This window comes from Pseudorasbora parva, chromosome 12 (genome assembly GCF_024679245.1).
Source record: "Pseudorasbora parva isolate DD20220531a chromosome 12, ASM2467924v1, whole genome shotgun sequence".
Lineage (NCBI taxonomy): Eukaryota > Metazoa > Chordata > Actinopteri > Cypriniformes > Gobionidae > Pseudorasbora > Pseudorasbora parva.
The window spans coordinates 31,149,436-31,169,232 of NC_090183.1; the positions used below are offsets into that span (position 1 = coordinate 31,149,436).

General features: G+C 40.2%; 1 protein-coding gene and 1 long non-coding RNA gene across 15 annotated transcripts in view; both read right to left on the bottom strand.

Moving 5' to 3' along the window:
* Nucleotides 1-996, bottom strand: part of LOC137093604 (uncharacterized) — a 38,644-nt gene extending 37,648 nt beyond the window's left edge. For all 4 annotated transcript variants that reach the window (XR_010908528.1, XR_010908527.1, XR_010908526.1 and 1 more), the window contains exon 1: nucleotides 841-996. This is a non-coding gene — a long non-coding RNA (uncharacterized lncRNA). The remainder of the gene's footprint in view (nucleotides 1-840) is intronic.
* Nucleotides 997-5,020: 4,024 nt separating this feature from the next.
* The window catches only part of mast2 (microtubule associated serine/threonine kinase 2), a 162,896-nt gene continuing 148,119 nt past the window's right edge, over nucleotides 5,021-19,797 (bottom strand). For all 11 annotated transcript variants that reach the window (XM_067459858.1, XM_067459848.1, XM_067459849.1 and 8 more), the window contains 19 exons: nucleotides 17,243-17,344; nucleotides 16,410-16,542; nucleotides 16,050-16,120; nucleotides 15,846-15,961; nucleotides 15,507-15,715; nucleotides 15,257-15,395; nucleotides 14,793-14,925; nucleotides 14,538-14,703; nucleotides 14,183-14,284; nucleotides 13,851-13,973; nucleotides 13,597-13,706; nucleotides 13,162-13,316; nucleotides 12,730-13,022; nucleotides 12,292-12,501; nucleotides 11,202-11,428; nucleotides 10,993-11,115; nucleotides 10,779-10,915; nucleotides 10,478-10,662; nucleotides 5,021-10,206 (listed from right to left, as the gene is read on the bottom strand). In XM_067459858.1, the coding sequence (XP_067315959.1) occupies nucleotides 8,249-10,206; nucleotides 10,478-10,662; nucleotides 10,779-10,915; nucleotides 10,993-11,115; nucleotides 11,202-11,428; nucleotides 12,292-12,501; nucleotides 12,730-13,022; nucleotides 13,162-13,316; nucleotides 13,597-13,706; nucleotides 13,851-13,973; nucleotides 14,183-14,284; nucleotides 14,538-14,703; nucleotides 14,793-14,925; nucleotides 15,257-15,395; nucleotides 15,507-15,715; nucleotides 15,846-15,961; nucleotides 16,050-16,120; nucleotides 16,410-16,542; nucleotides 17,243-17,344 (4,692 nt within the window). In that variant the 3' untranslated portion in view covers nucleotides 5,021-8,248. The remainder of the gene's footprint in view (nucleotides 10,207-10,477; nucleotides 10,663-10,778; nucleotides 10,916-10,992; nucleotides 11,116-11,201; nucleotides 11,429-12,291; nucleotides 12,502-12,729; nucleotides 13,023-13,161; nucleotides 13,317-13,596; nucleotides 13,707-13,850; nucleotides 13,974-14,182; nucleotides 14,285-14,537; nucleotides 14,704-14,792; nucleotides 14,926-15,256; nucleotides 15,396-15,506; nucleotides 15,716-15,845; nucleotides 15,962-16,049; nucleotides 16,121-16,409; nucleotides 16,543-17,242; nucleotides 17,345-19,797) is intronic.

Consider the following 19,797-nt stretch of genomic DNA (forward strand, 5'->3'; position numbering starts at 1 on the left):
CAGCAGCGAGCACACGTCATTATTTAGCTCCGCTCACACGACACGCCCCCACCCGCTCGGCTTTTTTCGGAAAGACTCGGAACAGCGCATCTTTCTTATATAATTATAAAAAAAATAAAGACTTTTCGGAGATATGCAGGATGCAATGCTACTCTATAGGTACTCAAGATTGACATGACACTGACTGAAACTGAGTGTTTCACCCCCCCTTTAAATTGTCGCGGTCTCGGCTGGATAGTAGTCATTAAAAACAATGAATAATAATTTAAAAAAAAAAATCAACAAACACAATACAACTTGATTTTATCCACAAAAAGTTAGTGTCATTCTTTATATTTAATTTATAAAAATATAAAACATATGTGACTGAATTCTGATACTGTTAGTATAGGCCTAAAATAAAAATCATATTGTAGTTTAAGCAGTTTTTGGCAGTTTAAACATTTTAAGATTACTGCTGTCCGTAAACACAGATGGCAGTAATGGGAAGACTATTTAAATGTAAGCAAACTCAGCCACCAAGCCATGTCATAAGATCATATTTATGACATGAACGCCATCATGACGATCTGTACAAGTTGGTCACTGTCAGGCTGTCATTTACAACAAAGTAAGCTAGCATTGAAATACAACAAGTAGCCTAAATAACGATACCGTTTGCAGTGGGCACAGATTAATTAATGTAAAAAAATAAAACTCCCCTGATAACGTTACGCATTCTTTGTTCATTTTCTATAAGCTATAAGTTGCTGTATTTTCGTAAAATTCATTAAAAGAGGGCACACCGCCATCTTGCTCGACCAAAGAGACTTGAACGCACATGTAAACACTACTTCTCACCTCGTAAATACGAACATCCCTGGAGGACTTGTGCTGCCTTCACGTGCTATCTTAATCATCGTAAATACGAGTTTTCGAGGTAAAATAAATGCACATGAACACCCTCTGATGTCGTGTTTACCACTGGGAAGTTTGGAAATAATTTTGATACCCAAGTTCCCGAGATGGGCGTGGCATAACCGTTAAAAAAATGGCAGATGGGAAACGAATCTGCTGTGGCAGGTGTTTTATTCAGGTTTTTTCACCAGTCTTGTCTTGTCGTTAAAGTAGTACATATTTACATAAATTAATAATCATTTGAAGCATATTGTGTATTTTATTCCAGAATAGTGAGCAAGCTGACTAGCTAGTGTGGTAAAAGTAAGGATGTATGGCTGAAAAATATTGCCTTTTTAGTCTTTAGTAGCCTTTATTGTCTACATTATGCCTTTATTGTGAATGTGATTATAAACCATATGCTTTCGTGTTGTGCTGCTATGTTTGCCAGTGATTATATGATTTTCTGGGACCGGGAAATGACTGAAATGGTTATAGAGTTAAAATAATATTTTCCAAAGACACACAAAAGTATGAACCTGGCATCCTCCATTCTTTCCAACAACAAAGCACCTGAACACAACAAGCTCGTAATCACGACTTCTGAAGTGGGAAGTAGGAAATTTCTGATAGCACGTAAAGGCAGCATTGAACACACACTATTAAATACAGTACCGTCGCAAGGGCCGTGTCAAGTGTGCGAGACGCAAAGGGCCTTGCGCAAAGTGACAGCTGACTTGATGTAAAAGCCAATTGTTAAAGTTTATGTTATTGTCCTTTAAAATACTATAATAGTATTTTTTAGGTAGCTACTGACTGACTCATATTGAACAAATGATTTTGGCTGCCACTGAAATGGATTAAGCCACAGATATAAAACTCATTGAAGGATGTGCATTTATTGCATGGATGGAGAAAGCACACCTCATTTCATCTGATGGTAGCCTACACACAAAAAGTGTTTTTATTTAACAATATAAAGTTAAATAATCATATAGCCTAACCTTTCAGAACATCAGTGCTGCAGATTGAGATCTGAAAACTGCAAAAAGCAACAAAATTGTCAGACATCCATTTAGCACATGTTCACATAGGAAAACAACTGGAAAAACAGCGCTGGTTGTTCTCTCAATACTGTCTATTTTACTGACTGAGAAAAATCACTTCAGATGATTCAGTGAGAGAGCAGTCAAAAACATGGATTCAGGCCTTTTTGCAAACGCGTTTGACCCATTCATAATGTCTAACATAATTTAAGTGTCAAAATGCATTTAGTTCAAGTTTAACTTCTTAATGCTGTTAAACTGAATATTCAATTTTTTATTTCTTAAATATCCACATAAACAACCAATTGTTTGTCACTATAGCAACAGTAGACCGTTAATATACCCCCTGGGCCTCACACCCATAGATACATATTTATGCTTATATCACTGCTTTATGCACGTGCAAATTAAACTTGAAGATGGCCTTTATTAACCGGAGCCATGTGGAGCAGTATCCTTGATGGCTATATGCACTTTTATGGACTTCAAAACAGTCACTGACATTATAAACCTTGGAAGAGCCTGGACATTTTTAATATAACTGATTGTATTCGTCTGAAAGAAGAATGTCATTTACACCTAGGATGGCTTGAGTAAATCATGGGTCTTAATTTTTGGGTTAACTAACCCTTTAAATGTAATGGGGACAAAAATGTACATTTGATATAGATTTAAAAAAAGTGAGGACTTTGTCAACTCACACCACTTTGCAGACTCCGCTCTGGCTGTGCGCGTGTTTTGGAGAAGTGTGGCCTTGGAGAGAGAGAGCTCTGGAAGGAGGAGGGTGAGATCTTATGCTTTTAAATCAAAAGATCTAATGCTCTCCGAAATTGCCTTCCCTCCCTTTAACTATTGAATCATTCATGTTCACAGTCTGCAATATACTTAGTTTCTTTTAGGTTCAGGTCTTCCTAATGACCCTCCAGCCACAGTTCACTCACAATTTCTTTCAGATCCTTCCTTTCACCATTTCCTTGGCATGCAGTATTAGCTGAGCTGAAATCCCAATAGCCTACCCCAGTCTATTTCTCTTCTCCACGGGCTAATTTATTGCTCTCAGCAACTGAACTTTCCCACTATTTGCCTGGCAGGCAACATCAAGTCTGCACACTGTACAAATTATGTTGTACATTCATCACACAGAATAAGGCTCATTAAATGTGGCACGTAGTACCACAGAGGGCAATTAGCCTATAATGCAGCTTCCACCTGCCATTCTTCTGTGCCATACTATAAGCAGGTAAAACTAATTGCTAACATCTAATATCAGTTGGAACCGATGAAAGCATTTATTATGCCTCCTATTATCTAGTGGACCCAGGTAAGTTTGGAAGGTTAACGTTCAACATGTGGCTCATGCTCATAAATAAGACACAATGATTCATGTACCTGCGTTCAAACTTGTCACATTTAAATTGAATCAATAGGCAGTGAAACCTCTCCTTCCTTTCTCTTTCTCAGAGAAAACTGAGAAGTGAAAAAAGTGAGAGGATTGGGGAAAATAAATTCTGAAATAGGGGAGAATTATTGCCCCCCTGAGGCCCTGCCCCCCTTCGCTTTTCTTCTGAAATCCATTTGGCCTGGTCCCCCCATTAGGCTGGCTGTCAGGCAGTGGATGCTGGGATGGGTGGCTGTGTAGAGAGAGGCAGGAATGGAATGAATTTACCCGGTCATGTAGAGCGGGTGTCAGAGAGAGACTCAGCCTGCAATCCATCAGTGGCAACAGCTTCCTGCCAGAGGGGGGAGGGGCAAGAGGAAGTGACACATTGGGTCATCAGAGCATCTCCATTCTCCAGCGGTTCGCGCGCCGTAGGGAGATGGTAAGCGAGGGGGTCTGAAGAGCGGGTTTAAGTGTGCACATTTTCCCCATGCACACTTTCAGGCCTGCTGATGGGGAACTGGTAAATGAGGGCGGGACAGGCTCCAATTATCCCCTATGGTGGGCACCTTTTAAGCAAGCCAGCTAACCTTTGACCCTCTTGTCTGTGGCCTCAGGGCATACAGCTCTTGAACATGCGCTCAACACACCTTAGAGATCAGAGAGAACACACACAACACACACACGAATGTAATGGGTTTCATTATTGCTGTCTTGTCAGTGCCTAACGTTGGCATGCTATGCCTATTAACATGGTGTATACATCCTTCGAGGACTGTCTTCTACATTCATTATGGCAATGAATTCCCTGAAACAAGCTTATGACAGGTAAGCAAATATCTAATAACTGTCTATTAGGGATCCATTCAACATGCGTAAATGAAGGGGAAATGGAGCTGCATATGAGTGAATTCTTCAATTTTTATGCTAAAGTCCAGATGATCCACATTTAGCATGTTCAACAACTGCCTCGTGGAAAATGCCACTTTTCTTATTGATAGACCCAATCTTCTTATTGACTAAAGAATGTCCAAATAAAGAGTTCAGAAAGCTGGATATCTTTACTCAATGTAGTCTTGCTCAAAAGTTTACACACCCCTTGAATAATTTGTGACATTGTGAATAATGTTAACAAAATTACAGGGATCATTCATATTGCATTTTTTTGTTACCTTTAGTACTGTCCTGATTAATATATTTTATATAAAAAGCTGGACAAAAAAACTAACAAAAGTTTATGTACCCTTGATTCTTAAAGGTACACTGTGTAACTTTTTTATTTTATTCTTAGCTAAAAACACTTTATATATATATATATATATATATATATATATATATATATATATATATATATATATATATATTAAAAATATATGTGCTCATTAATGTATATTTACTTCTTTCAAGTAATAAAGTATTCTCGGAAGTTCATAATATACCATTGAAAATACATACGGGTGAGGGGTTCGAATGCTGGTCGCCATGTTGCCCCTCCATCTTGAAAGTACATTAGCCAAAGAGGGACATACCCGTAAATTCAAGCGTCGCCTTTCCCGTTTTACCACTCGATGACACCGGGTTGAATGTGAAAAGTGGATGATTATTTTTTTGTAAATAAAAAATAAAAAGTTATACACTTATACATTAATTTGAATATCCGTTTGGCAGATCCATTTACATCAACCTCAGTTAATAAATGCAAAGCACTTCTGAGTTATTTAAAAAAATCTTTATTATTCATAAGGTAGGATTAACAACAAACATGCGTCGTACCACAATAGAAAATTGTAAGATATTGCACTGGTTTAACTCTAGCAGTTTTTTTCTTTGCCCATTTCTTTTCACTTGTGTCTGTACAACCACAGTCTCCTTTAGTCTTGGACAAAGCATGACGGACACATGGACAGTGCCCTAGATCCGTAACACCACTGTATCACCATAATTGAGTGTCATGTCTTAAAATACAAATTATATCTAGTCATTGTCCCATTCATCTATGCGTCATGTCTAAGGCAATGGCCATTGCACCAAATAACTTCAGTTCTTTTCATTTTAAAGACACTCAGAACACTAGACTTAAAAATATTTACATAAAAGTGAACCATCTCATCTGTGTTGCCATTTGGGTCAAACACAAGCACACAAAGACGCAAGGACAGGGCAGTGGTTGGACATGGAGTCTATTTGAGTAGATTTAAGTAGTGTGTTTATGTGTGCTCCAAAGGTTTTCATTCATAAAGAGCTATACCACAGGTGAGAGGTGGTGGGAGAATTTGCTCTAGACGGTGTGCGAGATTACATTTCACTAGTGCGTGCACGGTGGCATGTGGCTGCGGGACATTGATGGATGACCACCGCAGGCATTCTGATACCTGATTTTACCTCAACAAATAGCCCAACCACCATCATCATCATCCACATCACGTACACGAGAAGGCAGTTAGCGCCACTTTCACAGCCCACGGCTGCTCACGACTTTAGAAAAGGGAGCAGAGATGAATTTAACGGATTTACACACAAAATTACATTTTCCTTTTTTGTTAAAAGCACACACAGCCTATAATTTGAAGCAGGTCTTCAGAGACTTAATGTAAAAAAAACAGAAAAAAAGAGACAACTAAATACTAGGAGTGAATGCAACAGTTACTTAATGTCTTTACACCCTGTAAAATCTCAAATGCAGGAATCACTAGTGGTCTGCTATCATCTAAGCTACAAAACATGCCCGAGCACTCGCACTACACTACACATTATTTAGACATAATGCACTAGTGTGCCGTTTACAAATGTTCTCTCAAGGTATAACGCATGTAAACATTTAAGGGCAGTTTTTCTAAGCCCAACAAATTCAGTTTAAAATGAAGATTCAAGTTCTCTGGGTATGAGAATGTTACTTTGGAGTGGGATTCAGTTGCAAGTCATCTTGTGGACATAATGGTTAAGACTTGGTCTTTTTTTTAAATAACAGTGTGGATTTTTGCCTTGGCTGCAACAAGGGCAAACACTATATTAAACCTGACTGCCCACAGATGCATTTCCAACTTCCATTCCAAATGCCATTCTCGTTACAAGTGCATTTTTGTTACTAATCATGGTGCCCAGGGTAATTAGGTTCATCAGGAATTAAGCTTCAGGCTGCAAAGCGATCAACAGCTCCATTCCATAAAGAAACATAAATGTGCAAGACATCCATACACATTTTATATGGACAAAACATGAATAAGGTTATAGGTTAACTGTACTGTACATACCATCATCAAGTGACTTCTGAATCACAATCAAAGTCTAAGTAAAAAAAAAAAAACCCTGCTAGGTTTTTTTTACTTTCTTCATATGGGCATGGACAAAGTAGTATATTAGTGTGTTGGAAATAGCCTTGCTTTTGAAACTGAGCAACGAGACCTCTTTTATACTAGTGGCAAGTGTTGAACTTTAAACAATAAGCATAAATGTTGAGTGGTAAATGGAGCAGAAACACAACACAGACAATTGGTTTCGGACGATTGGACAAATGCAAAATGTGGTTAAAACATTATAGTTATACAGGTTAAGCTTAAAATACATTATGGTGTTAACACATTGTCACGTCAAGATAACATGAAAACGTTCCACAGTTTTAGATCCATAAAAAGATGATTTCAAGATTTTCATGGTCAAACCCCTCAAGACCCCAACAGAGTCTTGGATCTAACTGGATACTGTATTTATTGGTTTTTCATATTAATTACACACAAAATAAAAAGAGTTTGTGCAAATACATTTTTGCCTGGTATATTTCAAAGAGCCGAATCAGACAGGGCCGATATGGCAAAGACAGGACACCAATTAAAAACAATCTCCCATTGTTTAGGGCATAAAACAAACAAAGAACAGACTTTTTTAAAATATACATTATATTAGAACCCACACAAACACACTCTATACATAGGCACGCACACATACTCCAGAAAAAAGTCTAGCGGGGACAACAAAACAAAAAAAACAGGCAAACAAATATACAGAGACAGATTGGTCCAGATATTAAAATGAGAGGAAATAAAATGTGCAAGCTGAGTAAGAAATAAAATGGTCTGCTTGGAATTTTAAACAAGGACTAAACCAAACATGATCTAAACACAATGATGTGCAAGTTGCTTGCACTTGCAGTAATGTCTTCAGCTACGAAGCTTTAGTGGGATGTGAATGATGGCCAAAAACCACAGGATTCATTACACATTGTAATTTTAAATACATTTCTAATAACATCTTTAATTCTGAAAAGAAACTTAAAAAATTTAATTTATGGCATTAATAATTATAATTTCTCCCCAATGTATGGAAATGGAAAATCTCAGGTCCATTTTCAAAGACATCTCACAGCTGTTTGACACAACTGAAAGCTGACAAGAGTGAGAAAGATGAAAAACGCAGTTTGGTTTTCGTTATATACTACACTTGTGATGAAATCAACCTATTGTGTTTGTAAAAATTGCTTGGGATACGCTACTCTTATTGCTGCAATATGTCGTCCTCTAAAGATGAACAGGCAGAAAGAAATACAAGTGAAATGTTGAGGTGTTGCTTTAAGGCACAACTATACATACTACAAGAGAAGATTCTTAAAGCAATATGAAGAGGTATTAATTGGATACGGTTTCTGGCTCTCAGGGGGCAGAACCATGCATTTTTCCAGGTTTTCTATCTGCTAAGAAAAATACTTAAAAAAGAGGAACAAGAACAGCAAACCAATTACAAAGCCTCAATTATTTTGTGAATGGCAGAGCATAAAACATTCTGAAATTAAGCTGTTGGGCTCATGTGTAAACACCTCCATCTCTTCCTCTGTCTTATCTTTCTATAATCTTTTCACAGGGATACTGACATTAAACAGGACAACTGCTTTGTGTTAAAATGTGCATTTGTCTGTAAATAGGCAAGTTAAATTAAAGCTGGAGAAAATGCAAGGCTGCTACGTTGTGTTGTTAGATTTATCTCGTGAAGTAGTGGAACTGGGCTTTGCCTGGGCTCGTGATTGTGCTTCAGACCTAGGCCTTGGTGCGGAGCCACTTCGTGCAGTCCCTGGTCTTTCCTGATTCTCTTCCCCAGCTTGGGAGTTTGGAGGAGTTGGCCTTTTTGAAGTCCCTGGGACCTCTAAAGACCTCTGAGAAGTTGAGGCTGGCTCAGATTTGGATAATGTTTGTTTAGAGGGAGATTCAGTCAGCCTTGGAGACTGGGAGCCGGAAGCAGTAGATGGACTTATGCGGTCAGGAGAATCAGGACGCTCCAGACGACATTCTTTTATCTTTGGGTGGGTGGCATCTACCTGGGGACGCTGGTCCTTTGTCCGCTCCGAGGCCTCTTTAGTACCTGGGATGTTGAGTTTGACAGGGCCAAGCACACTCTTAGCAACAGTGGCCAGTTGAGATACGACTTTGTCCATTCCAGTCTCAGAGGCAGTGGATGCTGAGGCAGTAGCAGCAGCAGCGGCTGCAGCCTGTCTGCGGTTGTCGGCCTCCTTCATTTCCTTGGTGATGCCTCCTGTTGGTGTGGTAGCAACAGGGGATTCCCTGGCTACTCCAGAAGCAGTGCTAGAATCCATTTTAGCACTGGTTTTGGACCTGGGCTCAGAAGTTTTGGGGGTCCTCCGGGGATCCAATGGAGGTGTGGTAGGTTTAACAAATGGGTCTTTGCTAACAGAGGTAAAGGCGCTGCCGTGGGTGGAAAAGGTGCTGGACAGAGGGCTGGGTTGAGGTGGAGAAGGCCTAATACTGGAGTCCCGTACCTTTGCCTCTTTTTTTATTGAGTCATCAGATAGTGTTGAATTGGAGTCTTGGGCCATAGTAGAGGTTGAGGGATTCTGTTCTGGGGGCTTGGCTGCAGCTTGCATTGGCGGTGAGGTTGAAGTTGGTGTCTGAGATTGAGTGTTACTTTGGCTTTGTATCTGCAGTCCTTGACTAGTCTGAGGTGAGCCTGGTGGTGCAACTGTTGAGGGCATTAGTCCCAGTGTTGGTGGAGCTGCTGGTCCGAGTCTGATGGTATGGGGAGAGGCCATTACAGTAGTAGGTCTCAAGATATGGCTAGGAGGAACGTAGCTTGTCCTGCGTCCATCTTGGCTGTCTTCTGACCCTTCGTCTGTCTCATCCTCTGAGGAATCCACCTCGTGGATGGCATCTTGCTTTTGAAGAGACTCGCGGCGCTCAGCGCGATCCTGCCGAATGGCAGACAGCTTGTCTTTCAGTTTACTCTTCCCAGGAACAAGTCCCAGAGTTCCGGTTCCGGATTCAGGACCTTCTTGCCGACCCAGTTTTCGAACTGAACTCTTCTGCAGGCTGCCCTTTTCTGCAGGAGACACTCTCCCTCCCATTAGAATCTCACTGGCCGACTCCTGCAAGCTCTGTAGACTAGGGTCTCGCTGCAGCATCTCCTTTTTGAACTCTGAGTGTGAGGTATCAAGACTGTGTTTACGGCTGGCTCCAACTGGCAGCTTTTTATCAGCAGCAGAGGATGGAGAAGGCGAGGAGGATGAAGAAGAAAGAGATGCTGCAAGTTTCTCAGTCGACTGGACACGTTTGAGCAGAGGAGAGCGAGGAGGATCTGCACTCTTTGGGCGGGATATCTGCCTTACTAATGGAGGCGAAGAGTGGAGTTTTACAGGGAAAGACTGGCCTATTGAAGAAGTGATGAGCCCATGGCTTGGAAGAGGTGAAGGAGAACGTTGAGGTGAGGTGCTCTGAGGGGTGGGTGATGGTGTACGAGCCAGAGGGGATAAGGGGATGTTGCCTGCTGATTTCCGGCGGGGGGAACGGTACTGGCGTTGCAGTTTGGGAGCCAGACCGTGCAAAGAGCTGGGTCTGATCTGACCAGAACTGGCAGGAGAGTTTGGCACACTGGAGCTAGGTGAGCTACTTTGGGATGAGTTACCACCAACTGTATTAGAGAAAGAGAAGGTTACAGATTAACTAGAAGGTTACAGATTAACTAATATTAAAAACAAATATGGAGATGAATGAAAATACTTTAGACATAATATTGATGCTGTTATGGGGGAACTAATATACTAACTAATATAATATGTAATGCAAAATTAAATGAGTGTTGAATGTGTATCAAAATTACAATCACAGCAGTTGTTGTATGTAATATTTGAATACTATTTGCTATGTTTTTTTCTGTTGCAAAATAAAGATAAAGGCTTCACCTGAGTGGGCAGAGTCGGGTGTGGAGCGACAGCCCTGTGTGGGTGAACGAGGGGACATATGCGTGGGAGACCCTGGGACACTCTCGCCAGAAGAGACTGAGCGGTTTAGAGAGGACAGGCTGCGACTGGTGTGGAGAAGAGTCGCCTGCTTGGTGATCTTACGAAACAGGGAGTTTTTCTTCTTACTGTAATGGATAACCATAAACAAACCATTAATGCTACATACAGTAAATGTAAGCATGAGGAATTTAAATCAGGAGGGGGTGGAAGTATTTGGATGATGGTAAATATTAGACATCACCTGTCTTGTCCTTCTCTAGTTTTCGTTCTTTTGTTGCGCCGGGCCATTTTGGACTTGTAGCTGGTTTTGCGTGCAGGTCCAACCTTAATAGAGGTATTCTCAAATGGCGTAGCAGAGATGGACACCTTACTACCACTCTGCAACATAACAATTATTTTGATTATCAATAAATTCAAAAGAAACCAGGCTCATCAGATTATGGCTGACAATGTACCTTGAGAATGAGCTCTACAACTTCTGTGTGCACAAGTCCATGGACAGGCTCTCCATTAACATGTGTAATAAGATCTCCCTCTCTCAGTCCAGCCTCATGAGCAGGTCCTCCATCCTCCACGTGCTGCAAAGCAATATGTTAGAGCACTCAAATCCACAAACTGGTGTAGTCTTCATCATGGAGAGAATGATTGGAACTGCCGTACTCACCCAGACCATGTGGTGCACAGTATAAATGTCTGTGTCTCCCATGTAAACCCTGATGGCACGCAGGGTGAAACCATATTTCTTGCCAGCTCGGTGGATGACTATGGCGGGTTTAACACTGCAGACAGCTGGGGACAGGTCTCGGCTGGGAGAGGAGTCACGTGACGAGGGGTTAGATGAGAGAGAGTGAGGAGACATGGGGCTGGCAAGAGGAGAGGCACCATGGTGATCTGAAAGAGAAGAAAAAAGATTTTGAACTTCAGTTAAAGTGTGATAGCCATACACATTTCTTCTAAATGATAGGAGACAGCCAATGCAATCAAGAGACTGAGATTTTGACTAGTAGGACATATTTCATGTTGGTGTTAGCAAAGGGGTTAGGATTGACAGCCTATCATCTTGTTTGTTCTAGGGCTGTTGATTTAAATTATTAGTTATGGGAAAAAATAACATAATTAGATTATTAATGAATTTAGCACACCCGTCCGTCCCAGACATATGTAGTTCATCTTACATTTCATACAGTTGATTAGTGAGGAACATGAAGCAGGGCAACAACTGATTGCGTGATGTAGCCTATATAATGCAGTTAAATATTATAACTAGTTATAATATATAACATTTACTGCAGCGATTAGCATATGGCTTTGTATCAGTAGAAACCCTGGAGTATATTCGAATGATTGTGCTTCCCCCTACTAGATTACTGTAAATCAGGTGAGTGGGAGTGGCCTCGTAGGGCAGCGAAGCATTCTGGGAATTGTTGTCTTTCATCCCCATGAGACAAAAATACATTTTCTGTCCTTTCTCAGTCTAGAAAGCACCAAATAAAAAAAAAATATTTTCACATTTCTACTACATTAATGACCCAGTTTAAATACAGAGTCATCTTCCCACCACTGAAGTACTCCTTTAAGCAATATCACAAGTGTTGTTTTTGCACTGAATAGAAATGTGATACTGATTTTATACAAAAGTTTAATAAGTATTTAATATTGTGTTATATTTTAGATGTAAAATATTTGTTTTTGTTTTTTATTTGTTATCATTTTATCAACTTGATGGCAAAACATGACCAATCATATGCACTTACCAGCAGGAATCATTAGTGAGAGGGTAGTTGCCGAGGCTGATTTGATGACTTTATTGAGTGGACGTGAAGCGTGTTTTTCTGTATCTCCTGAAAGCAGTCTGTGGCGAGCTCTTCGCGCTGCCAAATCACTGATGGCTTTAGGAGTGGAATTTTCAGAACTTTCAGCACTGAAGCGAGAAGTTCGATCCAGCACATCACCAGAACTACCAGCTGCAATCATAAACATGCACATAAATTAAAAATTGTCAGAGATATGTCTACAGAAAATGGCAAACTGTCAGAATGATTCAACGTGGTGTTAATTGAAATCATAAATCCCAGTCATTTTTTGCACTTTTTTATGGGAGATTTTTATGCCTCATTAATTCTTTGACTTCTCTTGAAAATCTTTAGCTAAAGCTAGAACAGATACTCCCCAGAGTATTTAGTAAGACTGACATGTGAGAGTGGATTGGCTGATCTGGCTGGAAGTGGAGCCTGGTGTGGTAGGCGATTCATCCAGCTTGAGCTCTCTCTCCACAGGGAGCTCTGGTATGGCCTGAGGCAGATCTTCCCCACGAGTGCTTCTCACAGGGTTCTTCCTGCCTCCCACACTGCCATCCTCTTCGCTGGAAATGGCAAATCGAGGCATTTCGATGATGGCCGAGCAGCAACGGCGACGTACAGTCAGAGGTGGGCTGGAGTCGCTCTCGGTGTGAGACGACTCGGAAACAGAGAGACGCTTTCTTAAGCTGCATTAAAAAAAACAAAGTGTTTATAACACCATGATGGAAAAATATAGTACATTTTTCAGAATGTACAGTTCATTAGAATGATTTAAGATGATTATCACTGAATAATCATTAGAATGATTTAAGGTGTTTCACTCACATCTCAGGCGAGCCCACCAGCCAGCTCCGGTCTCTAGACTTTAGGCCACTGAGACTGTCGATCCGCTCTCCTCCCTCTTCACTCAGACTGCGTTTAGTGGGAGGAGGGGTGCGCTTCTCCTCATGCAAAGAAAGACGCTCCATACTACTATATACCTGAGAGAGGGAGACCAATGGGGAGAGATGAAGACAGGTGAAATTAAAAAGGAAGAAAAGAGAAGCAATACGGAACTTTGTACAATATAAACTGTTTAAAGTAACTCAAATTATAATTAAGCAGAACAGATACCAACACTAGATTCTTTATTACTATATGCCACTCTGCTTTTAAACTACATTACTTGGCAGAAGAATTGTTTATTTCGGTTATTATTAATGAATAAACTATTAATTGAACATATATCATTTTGTTAAGTGTTAGCATGTTACTTCACACCTTGCTAAATCGTGGTGAACAGGAAGAGAACTGACGGATCTCCAGATGGTCATCTTCATTTGTATCTTCCTCTTCCTCCGAGTCTACATGATGATACCGATCTGAGCGTGCTAGAGGGTCGAAGAAAGAGAGATCTCACATTGTGATTTAGAGAATGTACGCTTGGGTGGTGTGTATCTGGGTTGCAGGGAATGGAAGAGAGAAAAGTATCTTGTTATAAATTTTACTCCATTCCCTGCTGCCTGAAGACGTACTGTCAAAGTAGCTAGTGTCATCCTCCGACTCCAGCTGAGGAATGAACTCTGCCTTCTGCCGTAGGAGACTGTTCCAGTCCAGATCAGTAAAAAAGCGGTGCTGTTTCACCTCAAACGCACTCCCTGTGAGACAGAGAGAGAAGATGTCTTCAAATATTTCTCAGAGAACAGAGATCTAGGATAACATTAAAAAAGCAGAGTCTTCTCAAAAATGTTCTGTTCAGGTTTAGTCATACAGTATTAATCTCAGCACATCAGTCAAGTCACTCCTCTAAGACTAAACCAGGGAATAGATCAAGGAGAACAAGTAGAGTGTTTGTGCACTAGAGGACCTGTCCCCAGACGCTCCAGAGGGTTTTGTCGCAGTAGTTTGGAGATGAGATCTTGAGCCTCAGGAGGCAAAGCTTCATCGCCTTCAGGCCAGATTATCTCATCTATTAAACCAAACATACAGAAACTGTCAACAACAACAACACAATTCGGTTCACAGGTCAGATATTTTTCAGACCGATAACAAAAGAACAGACTGATTTAAGGAGTGTGTGAAGTTTTTTTTCCTTCAAAAAGTCTACATAAATCACATGCCGTACCAGGCAAAAGTTAGGTGGACACTCACAATTTTATAAAGTACGTAATGTTTCTCATGATTAAATATTTGTTTCACTTTCTTGTAAATACGATACTTACCACTGATGACTTGTCCAAACAGTTCCTCTGGTGTATCCCCAAAGAAGGGAGCACAGCCCACCAGGAACTCGTACAAGATGACTCCCATGGCCCACCAGTCGACTGGTTTTCCATAGCCCTGCCTCAGAATGACCTCAGGAGCAATGTATTCAGGAGTACCACACACCTGAGAAAGAAAGATTTTTGAGAAAACCACAGTTCCTTTTATTAAAAACAGAAACAATGTGAAAAACTACAGTCCCAGAGGACTTGTACCTGTTTGTCAAGGAATTCACGGGCATCTTTTTCAATGTGGCCCTCATATAGATTGGTTGTTAAGCTCATTAAACCAATTTTGGACAGGCCGAAGTCTGTCAGTTTGACGTGTCCCATTGATGTAATCAGGAGACTGTAGAAAAACAGGCAATTTTTTTTATTCTGACATCAGTGAATGTAAAGACCATCCATCCATCTAAAACAAAGGCTGTCTAAACCAAAGCCAACTGATCTGTTACAGCCTAAGCAAGCATGGTAAACATGCATGTTTTTACATTCTTTATGTTTTAGATTTCATCTAACTTTCAAATAAAAACCCCTGAAGGAGGTATTTGATCGAATCATAGTGATACTTCAAGATTTGCAAGCTACTATTTGCAAGTTTGTGAGACGTTTTTTTTCCTGCTAAATTAAGAATAGAAAGTCAACTACAAACAGGGTGATTTGGTGTTACGTTTGCTTACTTGTCAGGTTTGAGGTCTCTGTGAACAATGCCATAGTTGTGAAGGTATTCCAGTGCTAGAACGGTCTCAGCAAAGTACATACGTGCCATGTCAACAGGCAGAGCTCCAATGTGCTTCAGTAAAGTGGCACAGTCCCCACCTGTAGACACAAACAATTTAAACTACAACATTCCTCTGTGGTTGTATCCATTTTGAAGTCCTCCATGAACATAGTTACCCTCTACAAAGATGTTGTACAAGTATTTCTTACCCTCCACATACTCCATAACCATGCAAAGATGTCTCCTGGTCTCAAAGGAGCAGAACATGCCGACAACAAAAGGGTTCTCTGCAAATGTCAGGATGTCTCTTTCCACAAAGGCCTGCTGGATCTGGTTTCTCAGGATCAGATTCTGCTTGTTAATCTTCTTCATGGCAAATCGCTGACGGCTCTCCTTATGCCTCACCAAAAACACAGCCCTGAGTGGAGAGAGGCATGTATCACTTCTAACTCATTCCTTACCCTACTATTGAAGAGATTACATTGTAAAAGTCGTAACACCTTAGCATTTATAATAATTCCTGTAGCTGTGAAATCCCATTGTCTTACCCATAGGCTCCATTACTGATGAGTTTAATGGTCTCAAAGTCTTCCTCACGAGGAGCTTTAGTCTTGGCCTGAGGCTGAAGCTGAAGCTGGGGTGGCTGCACGGTGGCTCCTCGACCCTGCATATAAACGCAAGAGTTTGGTCCTAGTTGAATGCCATTATACAGTCGATAGAGTTATTGAATACTATTCTATTTTATTACTCACGTCTGCGGAATCTGTCTCTGTCTCTGGGGTTTCAGGGTTACCACTGTCATAGCTGCTCAGCTGGGCCATTTCTAGAGAGCGAGAGGGAGAGAGTGAAACGAGGGCATGAAAATGAACATATGTCATTGAAAAACAACACAAATGTTATTGTAATCCCTGATCAAAGATTGCAAAATCAATAACATCCGATTTGCTTCATACACTCCCCAAAAGGCATTTGGACACTTACACCACACTTGACAATATATGACAATGAATATATTGTTGTTACATTATCATTTTTTTTTTTTGTATCTCAATATGTTTAAGTGTAGCTTAGTGTTCAACTGGTTTTAGGGTGACTGTATGTAACATTCTTACCCTCAAGGGGGTCCCTGGTGAGGCCCAGCTGGCTGATGATGTATCGAGGAATATCAGACTTGATACCCTGACCTTCTTTAGCATGACCTTCAGCAGCCTCTAACAGGTGGTAGAATTCCTCTGGGTTAAACTCCTAACAACATACACAGGGAGAAATAGGTTCACATGATATGAACATAAAAATCTGACAAAAACTCAGTCCCACTCAATCCTCAATCATTTAATTTATTCTATCTTAAGTAGATCGAATAGCAAATACTTTAGGACAAAAAAATTCAAATGATGAACTTATTACTGTTATAACTTTTGTTTCTTTAGTCCTGGATTCAGTCAAATATCTATAAATCACCATATACATATACCGTAACTCTTTTTTCTCTCTTTATAAACATTTTGGAATGCACAAAAATATCTTCTTAATCAGGGATGATAACACTTAAGTATTTGAATGCATTATGTGCACATGAAGCAGAATAGGTTAACAGCTCATTTACTCTTTCAGCTGCTGGTCCTCCATCAGTGCTGAGCTGCACTATATGTTGTCATACTACTGAATGCACCAGATTACTCAAAATACACGTGACCACAACCATGCAGCCCTGCTGCTCCGTGTGGAAATCAGAGGAGCTTTTGTCTTTGCATGTGTGCATTTTACTGCAGTAATGTCTGCCATTATTCTATTAACAAAACATTGAATCACTTTGTAGTTTGTTTTTTATTCATGAAGCAAATTTTAATTAATTATATGGTACTGAGCATGTGCTTCCTTAGGAAGCCTCGCTAAAATGTGTCAAAGATTCCAGATTGGAATCCTTTAAAATATTAGTGCTTACCAAACATTCCAGCAGACGGGCGGGCCTGGCGATGACTATCATCAGCTTCTTAACCAGCTGGGTGACAAATGTCACCTCCCCACTTTCTGAACGCTCATGAGCCTAGCAATACACAGAGAAGACAATAGTTTTGTGATAGCATACAACTTGCATACTATTTCATTTGTGGCATGTATACTGTGCACTGCTTGCTTAATGCAATTCCCCTTTTGATAATCACTGTTGCCTGTGTTGCTCCTGTAGTCATTCCACATGTTAAAATGATTTTAATGTGCAACCCATTTTAACACAACAGTATAGTCATTGAATGGGACACTAAAAGCGGTCAAAATGAGCAGTATACTAATTAGAGAACAAAATGCAATGTGTTAAACTTAGACCTTCCATTTACACTGTGACAATTATGTCAGAAGTGTATATCAATCAGGATTTTTTTGACACTCAGCACTAGAATAAGAGATGGTTGAATGAAGTGTACATAAAGAGTGCATAAAAAGTAAGAGCGTAAAAGGAGCAGAAACTAGAGAGTTCATCAATTGGGTCGAGAAGAGCCGTTTAGAGTAGATGGTTAAATAGCCAGCTGATGGTAATAGAGCCATCTCTGACAGACAGCACAGTCACCTCAGGGGATGTCTAATCAGCCTCTGAATTATTTATACAGGTAATGAAACCGCCAGTGAATCACACACACTCAGGATAATAAAGGGTTTCTCCACTGAGTAAATACACTATAGACCGTCAGAAGTAACAGGGGTGAGAGCTGTAAGGAAGTAGGGATTTGTTTTAGCACACCCTAAACCAGATGAAATTAGATGTTTTAATACTCAGCTCACTCTATAATATTATACATAAGGTCAATAGAAGATTCCCAGGATTCCTTAAGGGCAAGATGTCATGGTGACAGTCAGGTCACTAAAGTGACCTGGACTTGAGATTGGCTCCTGTGGTTTTTAATGGTGCAACCATAGGAGACTGAATGTCTGACTTCAAGACAAATGTCCAGTTAAATAAATAAAGCCTAATATTACGGAATATAGAAGACAAATTTCAAACAACTCAGGTCAAAAGACCACATAAAAATAAAAACAAAGAGAAGATGAATGAATGAAACTGTTACAATAACATCGTTCCATATGAACTAGGTATCATGACACAAATGCACCATATCAGTTGTGAGCCAATATTTTGTTGAAATGTATCACTATTGGTTCCTATTGTCAAATATATTTAACTGTGCACACTCATTCCATCCTATTTTCACATTTGGATTTCCTCTGCTGTCATTTAGATAATAATTATTGATTAACATTATTAAATTTAACCTTTAAAATATCCCAAAAATAACATTTATTATATTAATATATTTATTTCTAATATACATGATTTCATACTTTTAAAGTATAATGTTGTGAATGATGTAAAATCAATTTCATGGATTTTATTTTAGTACATTTCCCCCTTTTCTTTTTTTATACACAAAATAGTGTTGCATTTTAATTTTGGCCATAATATAAAAAATATTATTGTCGTGTTGGTATTGAATTTCAACATCAGTGCATCCTTTACATGGGTAACTAAATTATAGTTTCAAAGTGTCATACTCTATAACAAATATATAATGAAAGTACTACAATTCACAATTTCAATAAAGTGAACCCTAGCAGGTTAATAATAAGCATAAAAATTGTCTAATTAAAGTCCATGTGCTAAACTGCCGACAAGTCTTCAAATCAACATCATAAAATGGCATCTATCAGACTACCTTGACTCGATGTAACCCTGGAAAGTAAAAACAATCAGAAACTCAACTGTTGGATCCACATGGTTTCTGACCGTGCTCTGCTCCCAACGCTCTAAAACGTGCTGAAGAACCTCCTCTTCCTCCAGCCGCCTCTGCCACGAAATGCAGGACATCCTCTGAGTGAGCGAGGAAGCGTTAAATGGAGAATTTTTGGGAATGCTTTTCTGAGTGCACCTGCTGAAGATGCAATTTATACCGCGGTCCCCGTCTGGCCCACCTGTCACCATCGGCTCCCAAACTAAAACAGCCAATTAGCACGGGCTGGATGATGTCATCCCTACTCGCCTGAATGCCAAGTGTGTCTGCGGTGATAGCGACTGCATGAGATCACGATGTGCGCATTTTTGATTCTGGCAGGCAACAGCAACGGGATGTTTATGGACAACCAACCGAAAGAAGGGAAAACCCGACCTGATCCCTCCCTTTCTCTCTCTCTCCTGCCTTGTCTCTCACTCCCCGCACCCACCTCTTGGGTGCCTGGGATACTCATCCGTCACCAGTGGTGGTTACTGAGGTGTGAAATTAAATTCAGGAAGGTGCTGCACCCCCTATTCCACCAATACACAACAAGCACACACTGTCGTACATTCCTGCACACACACGATTTGTGGGATCAGTATGGGACCTCTGGGAGTCATAGCGCTGTCCCTTAGGCACTGTAACTGAGCTAATCAAGACATCAATGACAACTCCTGACTAATGCAGATGTGACAGGTGACCACATACCTAAAAGAATAACGCACGGACGTCAGGG